Source organism: Haliotis asinina, chromosome 11 (genome assembly GCF_037392515.1).
Source record: "Haliotis asinina isolate JCU_RB_2024 chromosome 11, JCU_Hal_asi_v2, whole genome shotgun sequence".
NCBI lineage: Eukaryota > Metazoa > Mollusca > Gastropoda > Lepetellida > Haliotidae > Haliotis > Haliotis asinina.
The window spans coordinates 15,409,435-15,429,861 of NC_090290.1; the positions used below are offsets into that span (position 1 = coordinate 15,409,435).

Sequence of the window (20,427 nt, forward strand, 5' to 3'; positions counted from 1 at the left end):
GGGTGGTCAGACTAGCTGACTTGGTTGACACATGTCATCTGTTCCCAATTGCGCAGATTGATGCTCATGTTGTTGATCACTGGATTGTCTGGTCCAGACTCGATTATTTACAGACCGTCGCCATATAGCTGGAATATTGCTAAGTGCGACGTAAAACTAAACTCAAGTGGATCGTTCTGTCGGGCGTTCCCAAGTATGCAAATTGGGGTCATTTGTTAGGTCGTGTATCATCTTATATGTGTTTACCAGTACCAACCTGGCCCCGTGGCCTGGCCACAGCATCCCCGTGTGCTGTAAAAGCCTGTGCAGTTCATGCGTGTGGCGCGCTCGCGTCTGTATTCCGGTAGCCACGTGTGGTGGCTGTAAATAAAACGACGAAGGTTTCAAGGTGTTGTGTCCCGTGTTGGTAAAGTTAGATGAATGAAAACACTACACTATTGGTCAGTTGGACAGTAGTTACGTCTTTGTCTCACATTACCAGTGGTCCTGGACACACAACATCTGAACAACAAAAACAAGTAACGCCCTCTAGTCATAAGAAAAAACATGACCTTGACCTATATGTCTGTGGCCCATCATTTTCTGAGGAAACATGTCACGTGACCAATCTGTATTCAGACCACTCTTATGTTTTGGCATATAAATACCTGACTAGTTGTAAGAGAGAGAAAAGCGCTCCCTCACAGAGAAACATTATTCGGCTGTTTTGCTTGACAGGACAGGTAGGTTGTCATGGTTAATATTGTTTATATCATGCTATTTTACATCTACTGGGCCCATGGTGCTCAGTGGGGATATTTCCCACTTTTCAATTAAGTCACTCACCCTCTTGATATTCAAAGCAAGCGCTGGAAACTGAAAAGCTTTTAACTTGATAATGAGATGCCAGAAATGAAGATGTGCAATATTTAGCCTTAGTACGGAGGTCAGTTGTTACTCAGTACCATTTCATATTCAGCAATTTAATATTTATTTTATATTTCTTTCGTGCTTCTTGACCTTCGAATATAAATAAAGGCGTGACTGAGTATTATTTTGCACCGCTTTTAGCAACGTTGCAGCAGTGCCACGAGTGGATATCCTACTTTGTGTAGCCATGTCGACCCAGACCTTCTGTGTGAGTGAGTCAGTTTAGTTTTACGCCACACTGAGCAATATTCCAGCTATATGGCAGCGGTCTGTACATATTCTGGAGTCTGGACCAGACAATCCAGTGATCATCAGCATAAGCACCGATCTGCGCAACTGGGAACCGATGACATGTGTCAACCAACTCAGCGAGTCTGACCTCCCGATCTCCTTAGTCGCCTCTTACAAACATGTGTAGGATATAACATGACCCTTGGGCATTTCTCGTGGGAAGCGGGCTTACTTTTCAGTAGTGCCCACGGGTCATGATATATCCAACTTATAAACCGACTGAATATGCACTTTAGTTATAAACCTAATTCTGATCACTGCCTTTAATGGTCATTATCCTTTCTACTTGCACCAATACCCTGTAAGAGGTTTTACTCCCAATGTAAAACCTGGGAATAGGTTTAACTAGATTTAAGTAAAACCTATTCCCAGGTTTTACTAGGAGTAAACCCTCGTCCCGAAAGTACCGGTTTGGAGCGATCAGCCACCGAAATCTGCATTCACAGGAAAGGAAAAACAAAAACTCTGACAACAGTGTTTTAATTGAAATTGAACGTCATTGTAACACTTCCGTGAGCGACAGTTTGTGTTGTACCGGAATCTCCCTCTGAAGTAGGAACCGACACTGTCGCAGACGTCTGAGTTTTCTTTGGAGCTGAACATGAGAGAACATCTGACGCCATTGCTTGTTGTTGATCACTGGTTCTCTTGTAAACCCTCACTGCCTCGCTTTTGTGACCTACAATAAAAGAATTCATCTTGATAAGTCATTTCAAATTGTACATAACCGTTTGAAAAGCAATTTATATGATATTGTAATCGCTTTGCTTGGGGCCATCATTGGGATTCGAACCCGGATCTTGGCATGTTAACCATAACACATGTTGACATCACAAGTTCTAGCATTTATAATCGCCAAATTGCAATTTGGCCCAGTCACTTCAAGTTTCATTCGTGTTTTGCAGATATTCATTGAGTTACATACCAGTTTGTTCACAAATCTGTTGCTCGCTTATGTTTGCCTCGTAGAGACGGGTAGCAGCAGTGCATCTGAGCGAGTGGTTCGTTTTCCTTCCTTCAATTCCGGCTTCAGCACATATTCTCTTCACCGTTGTCTGGATTGTGTTGTGGCCCATGGGCGACTCTAGGTACCATTTTCCATCCTTAGGTTTCTTCATCGGGGTGAAGTAAAACGCATTTGCTCGAGTTGAAGATGGTAGGCTGGAAAGTTAAATTGTGTTGACATAGAATCAATTAAGTATGAAATGTTTGCATTTGTCATTTATATGCCCCTAAACCAATGCGTGCAATCATCATCAGGGAGTAAAATTATAAGACAATTTACATGCAGTATGGGTCAAGTCACCCGCATGATGTGATTAAATGAGTGGTATATCTAAAGAATGTATAACATGTATCAGAAATGTATCAGAAAACATCTAATACATACCAAAGTGACTTGTACTTCATGAAAAGGCGCACATAACATCGTTCCGGGTTCTTGGTATTTTCATACGCTCGCACCTTTTTCTTCTGCAGTTTCCTGTCTTTCACTCCCCCGGCATTTGTCTTAGAGACGTCTTCCACATACTGCAGGTACCTGCGGCCGTTCTGGTCTGTATGTGGGCCTGTAATCTGAGGTTGTTGGTGTAGTCTTAAACTCCGATGTTCCTTTCCACCTCTCAAGGCGAAGTTAAGTCCTGGAAAATAAAATTCCGTACACAATTATATAATGTTTATCTATTTTGGTCTTAACACGGGATTCAAAATATCCATCCAAACTTTGTTTGGTTTGGTTTGCCTCAAAGTGAAGTCGGGCATTTTGTTCCAGTTAATCACATTTATTTTCGATGTGAAGGTTTGATTGTAAATGCCAAAATTGCTAATATCCGACTTTTCGACAGGGAAATCAAATGCAAAATGCAACTCACCAGTTAAGTAGAGGACTGTGTCCAGGAGTTTTTGCGGCGTGCCTTCTCCAAGAGCCCCCTTCTCCCACAGAGTGTTCTCCTCGTCTCGAGTTATCACCTCTGTAGGTTTTCTCACGTCTGCTCCAAGACCAGCTGTGGACCTCTCACGCATGCATGCGTCCAGTGCCTGTCTGCTGTCCTGGAACTCTTCGCCTTCCATCAGATTGTAAGGAGATTTGTTAGCTTTCAAGTGTGACGCTATTGCCGTGAATAGCCCATACACAGTAACAGCTGGGTAGCAAGTCCCGTCCACTTTCCTCGCCTCGAATAGGAAATACTTTAGGGCTGTATTTATATCTTTAGCAGTCATATCCAGCAAGTCTTCAGTCAAGACGGACGACGACAGCGCGATGTTTGCATCCATTGACCTCGTCCGACGCTCTTCTTGCCATCGCCTGAATACTCCTTTCGCCCAATCATTTTTGTACCTTGTCGTTCTTGGAACACATCGAGATAATTTCCTTTCAATATCTTCCTCAGTCAAAGGTGCCGCGAAACGGAACAGAAAATCATCATCATCATCAGCAGCAGCAGCAGCAGCAGCAGCAGCATTGTCATCATCTTTCTTAAACTGCGACTGTGTTAAAAACATTTCGTCTTCGCTCTGGTTTGCCATGGTTAGCAATGAGCGGATTCAAGTAACCACGTGGTATATAACTGACTCACTCACAAAAAACACGTGCACTGCGTGAAAATCCCGTGCGTTTTCTAACTTGTGCATTAGAGTTGCGACATTGCTGTCATTCCGAATGTTCGCGGTATAGTGAGGTCCTAATTCCTTATAACGCAATATTTAAAATGACGGTTTATAAGCAAGAGAAAAAACTTCTCCTCAGTTTTGGTAGAGAATGTAAACCTTCGGGGGTCGGGAAATCCCTCGGGGCTACGCCCCTCGGGATTTCCCTACCCCTCAGGTTTACATTCTCTACCAAAACTTCGGAGGCGTTTTTTCTCCTATACATATAATTTCAATATTTGGTATTCACTGATGAAAATCAGCTGGGATGAGACTGGCAACCGACGCCTCGCCTTGCATGCGCTCGGCACACGTTACTCGTCTTGCGAGGAGCACAGGGTTCATACCTAGAAACAATCTCCTTGTTCACAGCTTTCCTTCGTAGCCTAGTGATGGCAAGACAACGTCGTATCAATCTTTAAAATAAGTACTAATTCAAAGTTCCGGTACTGGGGAACATTATTAAGATAATACCCGGGGCAGGGGAAAATTATTAAGATATTGCCAGGGGCAGGGGAACATTATTAAGGTAGTACCCGGGGCAGGGGAACATTATTAAGATAAAATACCCGGAGCAGGGGAACATTATTAAGATATTGCCAGGGGCAGGGGAACGTTATTAAGATAATACCCGGGGCAGGGGAACATTATTAAGATATTGTGAGGGGCAGCGGAACATTATTAAGATATTGCCAGGGGCAGAGGCACGTTGTTTAGGTAATTGCCCGAGGAAGCCAGATTGTGTCAGATTTCAGGGATATTACGAGAAAAAATGTTGCCAAGAACAATAGAGTGACGTCATTGTCGTTTTTTTAACAACTCTACTACACGTTCAACAAAGAAAAAAAACCATGATCGATCTAATGGTGAATATATCAGATCATTGTCATGAATAAGATCTTGCTCATGTCTTAGGTCATGCAGTTGTAATACCCGATGATAAATTGTTTATCGGTGATTAGTTAAACCAAGCTTAGAGGTATCATGTCAATGCATATGGTAATCAATCAGGAAACACACAATTCATTGACATAAATTTAGGGAATTAAGAAAACTGAGCATTTATCGGAATAGTTCATCGCATCTTGCTTCATAGCACGATTTGTGGAAATAGTCAGTGCAAGTGCAAAGACGTCCTGCAACGAACACATGTGATGCGAACACACCTCAGGCAATGGGTTTGTTCAAACATGTCTCTATTCAGTCAGCACAAAATGGGTACCCTATGGAATAGGTCATGTGACTATAACCTTTTAGCACCTCGCAGGCAGGTGATAATGTGGTGTGCAAGTGCATGGAGCAGACGCTTAGTGCTTGGAGCAGACGTTTAGTGCATGGAGCAGACGTTTAGTGCTTGGAGCAGACGTTTAGTGCATGGAGCACACGTTTAGTTCTTGGAGCAGACGTTTAGTGCTTGGTGCAGACGCTTAGGCAGACGTTTAGTGCTTGGAGCAGACGTTTAGTGCTTGGAGCAGACGCTTAGTGCTTGGAGCACACGCTTAGTGCTTGGAGCAAACGCTTAGTGCTTGGAGCAGACGTTTAGTACTTGGAGCAGACGCTTAGTGCTTGGAGCAAACGCTTAGTGCTTGGAGCAGACGGTTAGTACTTGGAGCAGACGCTTCGTGCTTGGAGCAAACGCTTAGTGCTTGGAGCAGACGGTTAGTACTTGGAGCAGACGCTTCGTGCTTGGAGCAGACGCTTAGTGCTTGGAGCACACGCTTAGTGCTTGGAGCAGACGTTTAGTGCTTGGAGCAAACGCTTAGTGCTTGGAGCAGACGTTTTGTGCTTGGAGCACACGCTTAGTGCTTGGAGCAGACATTTAGTACTTGGAGCAGACGTTTAGTGCTTGGAGCAGACGCTTAGTGCTTGGAGCAAACTGATAACTATTATTAATGACCTAAAATATCATTCCCCCAGCTCATTCGTTTCAGATGAATGTATTCCATAAAATCCATTTATGCCCAAGGTATCTGATTCTTTATGCTATATCTCGGTGTTATATATGTGAAGTCCATTTTTTGTGTCACTCGACGTGATGTTGCTGGAAAACTGCTTGAAAAGGTTTGCAGGAAAAATTGGATCAAGTTTGAAATATTATAATATCACGCGTATATCTTGTTTAGTAGCTTTGAAAGAATCATGAAATGGAGATTTGTTTTGTTTCTACCTTCACTCTCCTGTGTTACGTGCGCTGTAAAACTCAGAAAACAGAGAATGTTCCCCATGGATGTGTTGTATTGTCCATGTACATCTCATCACTGCAGTGGACCAAGTGTCTGAAACACTGTCAGCGTGGACTCACTCACCCCGGTTGACTCATTCACTCGCACACTACCTCACATTGACGCACTCACGTGCGTGGACTCATTCACTCAAAGTGACTCATTCATGCAACCAGAGTACATTTTTGAGTGCCACCCACCATTCACTTTACATGAGCTATTCCATGTTTATCACTCACTCACTCACGCACTCAGTTGCTTACAATGACTCATCACTCGCTCGCTCACTTTGACTCGTTCGCTCAGGTTGACTCACTCAGATTGACTCATTTACCCAGTTTAATAGCCACACTATGACTCACTCATGTTCACTTACTCGCTCAGTCGGCACCCGTGGCGAGCCACATCCTCGTGGTGGGTGCTGGGTAATGCCAAGAGCTCGCCGACACCCCCGTTGTGGACCCGGGGGTATATTTGGTCCACCAACCTGTTAGCCGTGGGTTGCGGCCCTGTGTCGGTGGAGGAGGGGATCCTGGTGGTTGAGGGCAATAGGGGCCTGGAACCGTGTTCCTATTGCCTAACACACCACTTTGGCCCTGACTTCACCTAGACGGGTGGTAGAAATATGCCCAGTTCTATCAATCGGCTGGTCATGCCAAGCCCTGTTCATAGCTCACTTTTTGCACATTCAACATATTGGGTATTGGTTCTTGTGATTATGAATTTCAATATACAAATCTTTGTTACATTTAATTGCCTAGAGTCTAATGCCAGAATGCGGTGGCTCATGGGCCAATCTGGTGGTATGGACCTCTAAATTCTGAGTTTCTGAGGACTTATGTCATGGGCCGAACCAGCCTGGCATTTGATCTTTTAGATTTCTTAGCTATTTATGTCCTTATTTCTGGAGTATAACATCCCTGTAACCCTGGTGTTGCAGTCTGGTTTCCGCTGCAGCATCGTCCATGTTGACACTCGATGGCGGGTGGGGAGCAGGGTTGTCGAATAATATTCTAATACCATGGCTCAAAATATGCATTCTGGTTCATCAAAGACGTACAAGCGGAGACATCCTTCTTCGTCATCTGATGAGGAGGTATCCCCTTCAGTGAATGATTCTTGGCCAAGGTTTTTGGTTATTGCAACTGATGATGGGAGTCCACTTAATATAAACCCTTTTGCTGTTTCCAAGGGCATCCAGGGTGTCTGCGGAGAGGTAAATGGTTCCCTCTTGGTAGAATGTATACGGCGACAACAATCTGTCAATCTGCTGGGCTTGCAGCATTTTGTTAACAAACAGGTTGTTGTCTCCGTTCATAAGACACTGAATACTTGTAGAGGCATTGTTAGAGACAGGTCTCATTGTTTGTCAGAAATTGTGGCCGAGTTGAAAGACCAAGGTGTTACTTCTGTGACGCGTTTCATCAGGAAACAGGATTCAAATGTGGTCAAAACTAACACCTACCTTTTCACTTTTTGTATGACAGTACTCCCTAAATCTGTTAAAGCAGGATACTGTGATATCGGGGTGGAAGTCTATGTACCGAATCCACTCCGGTGTTACAAATGCCAAAAGTTTGGACACGGTGCAAGATCTTGCACAGGCCAGTCTGTATGCTCACGTTGCAGTGGACCTCATGAGAGTACTGATGGCACTGATACTCAAGTGCGCCAACTGTAGTGGTGAACATCTGGCTTCGTCTAAATCTTGCCCAAAGTTTGAACATGAAAGCCAAGTTCTAAAAATCAAATCCACAGATCCACAAATGAGTCTCAACGCTCCTCCTCGTCCCAGACAGAATCTCAGCCAGAAGCCATGAATTCAACACAGGCGACAAAAGGCGTTGATCATATTTCTAGCAAAGAAAAGAAAAGAATGAGGAAAAAGACCAGAGCTCTTCAACATTTAGAAGAGTCACCATCAGTGACGGTTCAAAATCAGTTTGAAGCGCTTGACATGGAGATCACTCCTTCACAAACAGGGTGCAGGAGTGGCGCTACCAAACACGCACGGTCTCCAGTTGAACCTCCCTAGATATTTTTATGACATTAGTACAATGGAATTGCAGAGGCCTTAGGAACAATTTTAACGACTTACAATTATTATCACAAGATTATACACCATCGGCGTTTAGTTTACAAGAGACTTATCTGAAAAGTACTGAAAAGTCAATTTGAACTGCGCCAGTATAATTCATTTCATTCATTCTCACCTGAAGGTGATAAAGCCACTGGCGGTGCTTCTATTCTTGTGAGGCATGATGTAATCCATAGCTCAGTTCGCCTTAAAAGTAACCTTCAGGCTGTTGCGGTCCGGCTTACTTTGCAGATAACCTTTACGCTTTGTTCTTTGTACATCTCTCCTTCTTCAGCTCTTCAGCAGTCCGATCTTCAGGATCTATTCGACCAGCCTCCTAAACCATGCATAATCATGGGTGATTTTAATGCCCATAACCCATTGTGGGGAAGTGCCGATACCAACAATAAAGGAAAAATTCTTGAAGATTTCATTGCAAATAATAATTTGTGCATATTTAATGATGGATCTGTCACATATTTACACCCTGGTTTTGGAACCTATTCTGCACTCGATCTGTCGCTCACAGATGCAAACATATATAACGAATTCGAATGGTCAGTCCACGACGATCTTTCTGGAAGTGACCATTTTCCCACAATACTTTCAGCTATAAATCCGAATGATGAACCCCCTGCAACAAGGTGGAATTTTGATAAAGCTAACTGGCCATTATTCCAGACACTGTGTGCTGACAACTTACAATCTGACTCTTTTCTCAATGCCCCACATCCGATTCAGTTGTTCTCTGAAAAACTGAAGAATATCGCCGATGAAACTATTCCGAAGGCTTCTGCTAAACCACATATTCGTAAACCATGGTTTACTGATGATTGCAAACAAGCTAGAAAGTGTAGGAAAAAGGCAGAGAAATACTTTCGCCGCCATCCTAATGTTCACAATTTTAATCATTTCAAAGTAAATAATGCTAAGGCTCGACGTACTTTTAAACAAAGTAAACGTCAATCTTGGAAGACCTTTGTATCAAAAATTAATTCACGTACACCAATGACAAAGGTGTAGAATATGATACAGAGAATAAAGGGCAAAGGTAGAAATATTAGTGTTCATAATCTTAATGATGGACCAAATGTATTAACTGATAAACTTGCCATTGCAAACAAGTTGGGTAAAACTTTAGCTGCACATTCGTCTTCATCCAATTATAATCCAACGTTTCAGAAATATAAAAATCATCAAGAAAAGCAAAAGCTGAACTTTCATTCTGATAATGGCGAAGACTGTAACGAAGTATTTTCACTACACGAGCTGAATACTGCTTTAGCGCAGGCTCATGATACCGCAACAGGCGCTGATAATATCCACTACCAGCTCCTGAAACATTTACCCACTGTATGTCTTGAAACACTTGTGAACATTTTTTATCATATTTGGACAACAGGGCACTTTCCTCCTTCGTGGCGTCATGCCATTGTTGTACCAATACCTAAGCCTGGTCGTGATCATACAGATCCATCGAACTATAGACCTATTTCACTAATTAGCTGGGTTTGCAAGACCGTGGGACGCATGGTCAATAATAGATTAGTATGGTTTCTTGAATCTAATAACCTTGTTACTAACATCCAATGTGGTTTTCGCAAAAATAAAAGCACTACTGACCATTTGGTTCGACTAGTATCGTTTGTTAAAAATTCCATAGTCAATAACCAACATGCTGTTTCAATATTTTTTGACCTGGAGAAAGCCTATGATACCACATGGAAACATGGTATTCTAAGAGATTTACATGAATTTGGTTTGAGAGGCCGTTTGCCACATTTTATATCCCAGTTTTTAACAGACAGACAATTTCAAGTTCGTGTTGGATCAACCTTGTCTGACTATTATAACCAGGATCAGGGGGTTCCTCAAGGCAGTATTTTGTCTGTTACTTTATTCAGTATAAAAATAAGTAGTCTCTCAAAAGTTTTAAATGACTCAATAGATGGCTCATTGTTTGTGGATGATTTTAACGTTTCATGTCGTGGTAAAAATATGCATACAATTGAGAGACAATTACAGATGTGTTTAAATAAAATTCATAAATGGTCACTTGAGAATGGCTTTAAATTTTCACAAATAAAGACCAAATGTATACATTTCTGTCGGAAATATAAGCCTCATAAAGATCCCGAACTGTTCTTGGATGACTTTCCAATTAACGTTGTAAAGGAAGCCAAGTTTCTGGGACTGATTTTTGACAAACATTTGACCTTTCTACCACATATTAAGTATCTGAAGAATAAATGTCTGAAGGCATTAGATCTATTAAAAGTCGTGTCCAATTCAAAGTGGGGAGGGGATCAGACTGTCCAGTTCAAAGTGGGGAGGGGATCAGACTACCCTCCTTCATTTATACAGATCACTCATCCGGTCGAAACTTGATTATGGCTCCATCGTATATGGTGGAGCCTGCAAAAGCAACCTAAAGCTATTAGATTCTGTCCACCACCAAGGCCTGAGGCTTTGTCTTGGGTCTTTCAGAACATCTCCCATTGACAGTCTCCATGTTGAGGCCGATGAGCCATCTTTAAAACTTCGCCGTATCAAATTGTCTTTACAATATATCACAAAGCTATTTTCTAATGAATCCAATCATGCTCATAACTGCGTTTTTAATCCTCTTTATGAGGATTTGTATAATAAAAAATCTTCACTTGTTCCACCTCTTGGTATAAGAATCCAACAATTCATTTCTGCCGCCGGCATTCAGCTGGAGAATATTTCTCCTTCCCGGAGAACTAGTGAGGCCACAAGTTGACCTAACACTAACAAAGTTTAAAAAATCAGAAACTAATGACTTACAATATAAGCAAGAATATCATCAATTTAAAACATAACTATAGCAATTATAAATCCTCACTTACAGATGGGTCCAAGGACGGTGGCGCAGTAGCTTGTGCCACTGTCACTGGATCCAGAACATTGTCTACTAGAATACCAGATGACAGCTCTATATTTACTGCAGAAGCAAACGCCATATTAACAGCTCTTAAATATATTCAAAGACACTCTAAATATAAACAATATATAATATTTTCAGATTCCCTTTCTTGTCTTCAGGCTATTAAGAATATGTCTTGTAAACATCCACTTTTAATAGAAATTATAGAATTGTATAATGATCTTGCTACTGACCAATACGACATCGTCTTTTGTTGGTTACCAAGCCACGTAGGCATTTCTGGTAACGCAATGGCTGATCTTGCTGCCAAGGCAGCACTCAACAAGTCTGTGACACCACTTCTGATTCCATACTCTGATTATAAAGCTACAATTAGATCGTATATCCGTGATCTGATGAAAAAGAAGTGGGACACCCAAGTGGGTGTAAATACATTACATGCAATAAAACCTTATATTGGGTATACCCACTTGGGTTGTCAGTCCAAGGTCATTTTGCGGCGATGTCGTATTGGCCATACGAGATATACTCATGAATACCTATTGAAAGGTGAAGATCCTCCGTTCTGCATCCCTTGTGATGAAAGAATCACAGTCAAGCATATTCTGCTTGACTGTGTTGAGTATTCCATCACAAGGGATCAGTATTTTAATTCTCAAACTATGAAGGAACTTTTTAGCAATGTTAGTCCTCGTTTAATTATTGCATTTTTAAAGGAATTATATTTGTTGAATGAATTATAAATAGATAAATATTTTATGATGGGTAGATTAAAACAGTAACTCAAATCGTTAGTGGCGGTACCCTCAAAGGGGGTTGAAGTACTGTAAAATAATTGTCCTCCTGAGAGGGTACTTAAGTCCAAAAACATTTGATGTATATTTAATTTTTCCAGGTTTTTTAATCGTAGAATAAGTGTTCTTTTACTGTATGGCTAGATTTCTCTAAATTGATAACAGCTGAAGGGATGTTGTAAATCCAGCTAGGGTCCATGCAGGTAGCAAATGTACTGTAAGTCCTCATGATCCTTAGTATGGTGATCTACCTTCAGTTGTTGGCAGCCTATAGCCCATTTTTACATTGTATTGTCCTCTATAGATAAATTGTTTTAGATCTCATCACTAGTTTTACACAATATTCTGTGATATTCTAGTTAGTTTTACTGTCCATCGTTGACAGGGTTTTAAAACGTATGTGTTATTAATTCATTTGTATTTCTGTAATTAATCGTTCTCGTCACGGTATGGCTGCAATATTGCCGATGCGACGTTAAATAGAAACTCACTCACTCACTCAATACTCGCTCAGTCAAACTGAGACATAACTATTTGTAGTGACGTCGTGCCAGAATGTATGGGCGAGAGAGTTAAAAATTATAGTCACATCGGCACTAGTCACATCATCCATATCGTGACTAAATCCAAATATAGATGGACAACAGTTAAACGTAAATTAGAAATAGCTGCCAAAGAAGGACAGTAAACAACTACATACGAGGGTTGGCTGAAAAGTTCTCAGTCTGAGTGTTTTTTCCCCACCAAGTAGAGACAGGTGTTTGCCACCAATGAGGACAATCATTTAGTGAATCACAGACACAAGAACTACAAACGTACTAATAGTTTTATCTCAACTACAGCTCTTTTGGTAAACCTACCCTCTGAAATCATCAGAAATGGACAAAACTGAATACAGGGCAGTCATCAAGTACTTGCAAAAGAAAGGGATGTCCCCAACACAGATACATGCTGACATGGTCTCCACTCTAGTGGGTGATGCTCCTTCATTTTCCACAGTAAAGAAGTGGGCTGCAGAATTTAAGCGTGGCAGACAAAGCCTTGATGATGACCCACGCTCAGGAAGGCCTTCAACAGCAACCACTCCAGAAAACATCACGCGAGTGCTCGATATGTTGATGGATGATCGACGATTGACTACTCGACATATTGCTAGTGTAGTGGGCATCTCTCATGAGAGGGTTGAGCATATTATCACCAACGAATTAGGAATGACGAAAGTTTCTGCAAGATGGGTGCCAAAGCTCTTGACAGCAGAACAGAAACGTGTCAGATTCCAGACGTCCCTTGACAATTTGCGTCGTTTTGAAGCAGATCCCGATGATTTTGTGGCACGATTTGTAACCATGGATGAGACCTGGATACATCACTTTCAACCAGAAACAAAACTACAGTCAAAACAGTGGAAGCATCCTGATTCACCAGCTCCGAAGAAAGCCAAGTCTGTTCCTTCAGCTGGAAAGGTGATGGCATCAGTATTTTGGGATTCCAGGGGTATTCTGTCATTGATTATCTTGAAAAAGGTCAAACTATCAACGGCAGATACTATGCTGATCTACTGAACCAGTTGCGAGAAGCAATCCACCAAGACAATGCGCCTGTTCACAAATCGGTGGTGGCCATGTCAACAATCCGCGATTGTGGCTTTGAACTCATTGACCATCCTCCTTATTCACCTGATTTGGCTCCTTCTGACTTCCACCTGTTTCCCAAAATGAAAAAGGAACTCGCCGGTCGCCATTTTGCAAGTAATGTTGACGTCATTTCCGCTGTGACTGATTTTTTTAGGGTAGCTGAAGAAGATTTCTTCCTGACCGGGATTCGGGCCTTGCAGCATCGATGGCAAAAGTGTGTGAACTTGGAAGAGGACTATGTAGAAAAATAAATTACAAACGTGGACTTTGTAACTTTTTTTCACAGTGAGGCTTAAAACTTTTCAGCCAACCCTCGTAATCACAGATATTAAACTAGACTAAAGTTTATCTAAAATAAAAATCTAACTACACATGACGATACAATATAAAAACCAGGCTACAGATCGCCAACAATTAAAGGTAGATCACCTTACTAAGGACCAAATTGACTTACAGTACATTTGCTTCCTGCATGCATCCTGGTTGGATTTACACCATTCCTTCGGCTGTTAGCAATTTTGACAATTCTAGCCAGACATTAAAATACATCTATGCTTCGCTTACAAACGTGGAAAGTTTTAATTCACTTTGAATGCTTTGGGACTTACGTATCCTCTCAGGAGGACAATAACTTTACCGTACTTTAACCCCCCTCGAGGATACAGCCACAACAATATTTGGTACTAATTTAAACTTTCAATCAGAAAACATTTATTTATTTACAAAGCTATTTCTTTTAAAAATGTAATAATTAAATAAGAACTAACATTGTCAAAAAGATCAAACATAGTTCGAGCCATAATAAGTGGACCAGTTGTTGAAACAAACAGTTGTTTGGAAAACATCACCTGACAGTAAATATGCATACATTTATTCTTTGAAATGGCCCACATTTGATCTCAAAAAGAATTTCTTTGCTTTACTTTATGATCTCTCAGCCCAATGATTATGTGTTATGGCAGAGTGAAATTGGATATTTCTGTTGCAGAGAGGTTTTTGGAATACGTATGGCACCTATTCTGGTCTTCGTTGCCTTTTTGGCAACAGCTGTAACTGAAGTTAGAGCTGCACAGTGCGCATGCGCTACCGGAAATGTTAATGTCCGCTCCGGTGTGGGGACGAGGTATTCCATTCTGGGTGTCTTGAGAGTTGGACGCTGCACTTCCTTCGAAGGCGACAGGAGATATGGATGGGTTCGCGTCAATTTCAAGGGAAGGGTAGGTATTTAACTATCTTTATTTAATTATTGAATTCATATTTAATGAATTACTTTTACCATTTTCATTTCCATTGGCCAATGCATGTAGAATATATTTAACATCAATTTACTCAATATTATTTCTCAAAGCATCTTCACACCATGAATAAATGTTTTTTTTCAACATGATTTCCATATTTAGTGTTTCATTATCAACTTCAAATTCTTTAGCATGAAGAATTTGTCTGTGACTGTGAATGGTTTTACGTAGCGTTCAGCAAGATTCCAGCAATAACCCAGTGACACACCAAAACTGAGCTCCTTACATTGCACACGTGGAAATCGAACCATGTCTTCGGCTTGACGAGCGAACGCTTTAACCACGCGGCTACCCTACCGCCCCGTCCCATGTATTTCTGGCATACTCAGGTCCCAAATACCCGTCAATAAATGAGGACAGACATTGTGCACGTGCAATCTTTCAAAATATTATTGTGATAGGAAGAAACCGTCTTGCAATGCATCGGCCAAAGAGAAAAATGATGGGTTACGGGGATGTGTGTTTTAGAAGGCGCCGCATAAACGAAGGTCCAACTTTAGTTCAAATTCCATGTTCGCTCTTGTTTTGCATGTTAGTGAGACGTTTGTGTGGGAAGAATTCACTAAAACAGTCTGCCTTCAGTTGTTGGTGATCTATATAGTCTGTTTTTATATTGTATTGTCTAAATAGGGATATTAGTTTTAACTTTTCAGGCTAGTTTTATTTCTTATTGTGATATTCTAGTTGTTTTACTGTCCTTCGTCGACAGTTTTTTATCATATACATAGGTTCCGTTTTAAGAATGCTCTCGTCACGATATGGCTGCAATACTGCCGATGTGACGTTAAATATGAACTCACTCACTCACTCACTAAAACAGTAAACGTAAAGAGCATCGGTTGTCCTTGCACAGCTAGGTAAAGGTCAAACACTTTTGTTTTTTTCTCACACAATAAAGAGCAATCCTTTTGCTTTCTTCACACAATAAAGAGCAAACCTTTTGCTTTTCTCACACAATAAAGAGCAAACCTTTTGCTTTCTTCACACAATAAAGAGCAGACCTTTCCTCACACAACAAAATGTAATGGTCAAAGACCTACGTCTGACACAATAAGGTAGACGTCAATGTCTTTTGGTCTTTCTCCCTCAGTAACAGAGAGACGTCAAAGACGCTTGCCTGTCCTCACCCAATAAAGATTAGACGGAAAGACTTGTTTTTTTCTACCCAAAAGGATTAAACTCACAAATATTATTGTTTTCCAGTAAAGGTTAAACGTCAGTTACTATTGTTTTTCTCGTACATTGAAGGATAAAGGCATCATACAATTGTATGTCTGTTACAGTAAAGGGAAATTGATGATGCAGCGGTTGGCATGTGTTAAGACTTGTTACCTTAAATCCAGATTTAATTTTTCCCACTATTCCTTGAAAATCTGGACCCGTGAAGGTCCCGGAGTAGAATAGGCCTTCAGCAACCTATGCTTGCCATAAAAGGTGACTGTGCTTGTCGTAAGAGGCGACTAACGGGATCGAGCGGTCAGGCTCGCTGACTTGGTTGACACATGTCATCGGTTCCCAATTGCGCAGATCGATGCTCATGTTGTTGATCACTGGATTGTCTGGTCCAGACTCGATTATTTACAGGCCGCCACCACATGGCTGCAATATTGCTGAGTGCGGCGTAAAACTAAATTCACTGACACTCACCTGAAAATCTGCGTTGTAATTTTGTAAATATAATTTTGTCAAGGGTTCAATGTTATACCCATTACAGAACGGATGGATTTCGGGGCGTTACGTGAACATTCAGACTTGTTCGGGTAGTTCCGGCACTTCAGGTAAATACTATTCCAGTTCATTTACATTAATTTTGCTTCCAATAATGCATCCTTCATCTGTGTTGACTATTATTGATAAATCATAACGTCATACAAGGCTCATCTTACAGGATGCCCGGGGATTCCATAAAAATGATATTGTAGCCCTATAAAACTTATCGTCTTGATAAAAGAAACTTTCAGCAAGAGTCATATGATAATAATGAGGGTACTTATACCACGCAATACTCTACACCAAAAGGGTCAGGCTCAAAATGCGCCTCCACACCACAACATTACTACTCCTGATAACCCAAGCTGCCTGTTAGGCGCTAGAAGGTTATTGCCATATGCCTTTATTTCACCGGGTACCTGTTTTCTGCTGAATGAATAGAGGCAGACTTTTTAACAAATGCACTTGCTTATGGGGAGACCAGATCATTCAAGCTCATTGTTGCTGAACTTCAGCTGATTTGTGACCTGAACTCTATGCACAGGGCCACACGCTCATACAACGTGAAAAAAAACATGGTCGGTTGCATATTAAACGTTTTGCAACACAGACACGAAAACAGGGTCTACCGAACTTTCGCTTACAAAGGGAAAGACGGCTGGCTTTGAAGTCATCTCTCTTATCGTACAGCTGTTATGTGGAGGTCAACTCTTTACAGGAAGCACCAGCTCTGTCTGTCCCCGTATCACCAGTAGGTCCGAGTGGGGCGCTAGCCCTCCACGGTCTACCAGCAAACTTAACAGGCCTGTGAAATACGCTTTCATCCATCATGGAGCGAGTGCACCCTGTTTTAGCCAGAGCTCTTGCTCCGCCATGGTCAGGAGATATCAGAATCAACATATGAACAGGAACGGTGAGTGAGTGAGTCAACCTGAGCGAGTGCGCCAAAACGCGTGAGTCAACCCGAGTGGGCGAGGCAAGATGAATGAGTCGACCCGAGAGAGATTAAACCCAAGTGAGTCAATCCGAGTGAGGCAACCTGGGTTAGAAAGAGTTAGTCAACCTGAGTTAGTCAATCTGAATGAGTGTGTCAACTTGAGTGAGATAGTCAGTTAGTCAACCCGAGTGGGTCAACCTGAATAAGTAAACCTGAATGAGTGAACACGGATGAGTGAGTGTATCAGTCCAAGTCAGTGAGTCCACCCGAGTGAGGGAGTGACTCGAGCTGAGTGAGTGAGTCAATCCGAATTAGTGAGTCAACCCGCGTGAGTGAGTCAACGTAAGCGAGTCACTATCAGTGAGTCAACCTAAGTGAGCAAGTGAGTCAACCTGGGTGAGTCAACCCGAGTAAGTGAGTGATTCAAGCTGTGTGATTAAGTCAATTCGAATTAGTGAGTCGACTCGTGAGTGAGTGAGTCAACCTACGTGAGCTAAGAGTCAACCCGAGTGAGTGAGTTAATATTTAACGTCGGGAATATCTCAGCCATATTCTGACGAAAAAAATTATATGAGAAAAATGAAAACATTTTGAAGAATGAAACCTGTCACGATGGACATAAAAAATACTAGGGTATCACAGATATAGATATAAAACTAGCATGGAAAAGTAAAACATTCTAGTACTTAAAGCAGACAATACAATGTAAAACACGGGTCATTGATCTCCAGCAATTGAAGGTAGATCACCATAGTAAGGACTCAACCCGTGTGAGTCAACACGTGAGAGTTAGTGAGTCAACCTCAGAGAGTAAGTGTGTCAGTTTGAGTGAGTAAATGTTTCCAGTGCGTGACGTATCGAGATATTCTGTTTTCTCTGGCTTTACAATTTTATAACACGCGAGTCTGAAGGTGGGTAACAAGAGTTCTAACAAATTTCCTTTTCATTTGTCCCGTTTAAAGTCCATACGTTAATCATAGGCATAGCATTATAGAGAAACAAACACTTGACACTTGATCCCTTGTTAACCAAACTATTTACTCATCGTAAATTTCTGGAAACATTAACAAACCTTACACTTGTATGTTGTCAACGATGAATTCCTTTATAGTTCATGCCCAGACTGCGGTTACACTTCAGGCTGGAGTGACATCGGCTACAACTTCCTCATAGGCGAGGACGGCAACGTCTATGAGGGTCGTGGCTGGGACAGAAGAGGAGCTCACACACGGGGCTACAACAGTGTTGGTCTGGGTAAGTCAGTACGGGAATGGGTTTCACGTCAGCGTTGGTCATGTTGGTCAGTGCCGTGACAGAGACTCACATCTGGGCTACAACAGTGTTGGTAGGGATAAGCCAGTAACAGAACAAGGTTTCATAACACGAGGGCTACGAAAATGTTGGTAGGGTGAAAAAGGAACAGAACAAGGGTTCACGGGGCTACAATGGTGTTGGTAGGGGACCACAATAACAGGACAAGGGTTTACAAACGGAGGTGCAATGGTGTTGGTAGGGTAAGCCAGTAGCAGGACAAGGGTTTACAAACGGAGCTACAGCGGTGTTGGTAGGGGTAAGCCAGTGACATGACACGGGTTCACTTGTTCACATTTTCATCCATCCAGGTTTCTGTTTCATCGGTAACTTCATGAAGCGAGCCCCCAACAGTGCAGCTCTCAACACGGCCAAGGCTCTTATTGCTTGTGGCGTCAGCATGGGCAAGATTCAGTCCAACTACATCCTCAGAGGCCACCGCGACATGGGCAGCACTGACTGCCCCGGGACCGCTCTATACAACATCATCAGAAGGTGGCCGAACTATTGAAATGTTCATTTCACAAGACCTATGTTTATGGTATGTCATTTTGAATAAATTTGATTATGGACCGAATTTCGTTAGTTTTGAAAGATATCGTGACCATAACTCACCAAAGTTACATTCAACAAATACAAGAGACAGTCTAAGTAAACTTATCCTCAGTACTTTGCGTTACACTCCACTACTGAGTCTAACAAAACCTCATGGTAACCTTTGAGATTGACCAATCAGAACACAGCTTACCAAATCGCGAAAGTGGACATTCGTACATACCTTTTGAGCTTTTTATCTCGAAAAGGTTCGTATCCGAACGATTCCGAATGCTTTTTAAGTTTAGTTAGACTGATACAAGACAATTACACACAGTTTAAGCATTTACCATTTGTGTCCAGAGTTAAAATATAATTTCGTTTGTTTGTTTGGGGTAATTTTCTTAGTTGTTTTTCAGTGTTGCTGCGGACAATAGTCCGTATGCCTGGCTATGTACACAGCAAAAATAACTTCCGGTTTTGCTGAAACCTGACGTATACTGGGTAGTGTAGGTTCCGCTTTTTGTTGTCTTTGGTTTATTGCTTAACGCTGCAGTCAGCAGTATGCAAGCTATCTATTCTTTGAGAGCCATTTTAGAAGTTGTAAAAATGAAGGAAAACCAACCTCTGTTGATAGCTACTTTCTTAGTACCCACACCGAAACGTCGCACTGAAGATCTTGACTATGCGTAGAATCTGGTGTTTCTTAATATTTAAGCTACATGGCGGCGGTCTGTAAATAATCGAGTCTGAACCAGACAATCCAGTGATAAACAGCATAAACATTGATCTATGAGCTTTAGATGGCATATATCTGCTGCCTGAACACCCGATTCCGTCAGTCGCCACTTGGTTGCTGAAGACCAATTCTAACAAGTATCTTCTCGGTATTGTGATTTGTATAAACATAATTTTAAATTTTCTTCTAGCAATTGGCTTCATTCATGTGCGAACTCGTGTTATTCCGTGACAATTCGAACAGCGACTCGTGCCCCACTGGAAGAATTTCATTTTGGCGTAGGATCATCATATCTACATCAAACAGGAATGATAACTGTATTCCTGTATGATTCCACTGGTATTTAATACCGAAGTAGTCATGCACTGTATTGTTGTTTTTGTCCTTACTCATTTGTTTAAAAGAACTAAACCTCCT

General features: G+C 41.6%; 1 protein-coding gene and 1 pseudogene across 1 annotated transcript; one reads left to right on the top strand and one right to left on the bottom strand.

Annotated features, from left to right (window-relative positions):
* LOC137255257 (uncharacterized) overlaps positions 1 to 20,427 on the bottom strand; it is a 285,609-nt pseudogene that overhangs the window by 212,778 nt on the left and 52,404 nt on the right.
* LOC137255266 (peptidoglycan-recognition protein SC2-like) lies at positions 14,489 to 19,292 on the top strand. Its single transcript, XM_067792715.1, has 5 exons — positions 14,489 to 14,698; positions 16,494 to 16,557; positions 17,208 to 17,402; positions 18,567 to 18,680; positions 19,049 to 19,292. The coding sequence occupies exons 1-5, from the start codon at positions 14,489 to 14,491 to the stop codon at positions 19,246 to 19,248; spliced, it is 783 nt and encodes a 260-aa protein (XP_067648816.1). The 3' UTR covers positions 19,249 to 19,292.

Coding starts and splice junctions, on each gene's coding strand:
- LOC137255266 (XM_067792715.1), top strand. CDS start 14,489: ATGGCACCTATTCTGGTCTTCGTTGCCTTTTTGGCAACAGCTGTAACT. Junction 14,699..16,493: donor GCGTCAATTTCAAGGGAAGG/GTAGGTATTTAA, acceptor TACCCATTACAG/AACGGATGGATTTCGGGGCG. Junction 17,403..18,566: donor TCAACATATGAACAGGAACG/GTGAGTGAGTGA, acceptor GTTACACTTCAG/GCTGGAGTGACATCGGCTAC.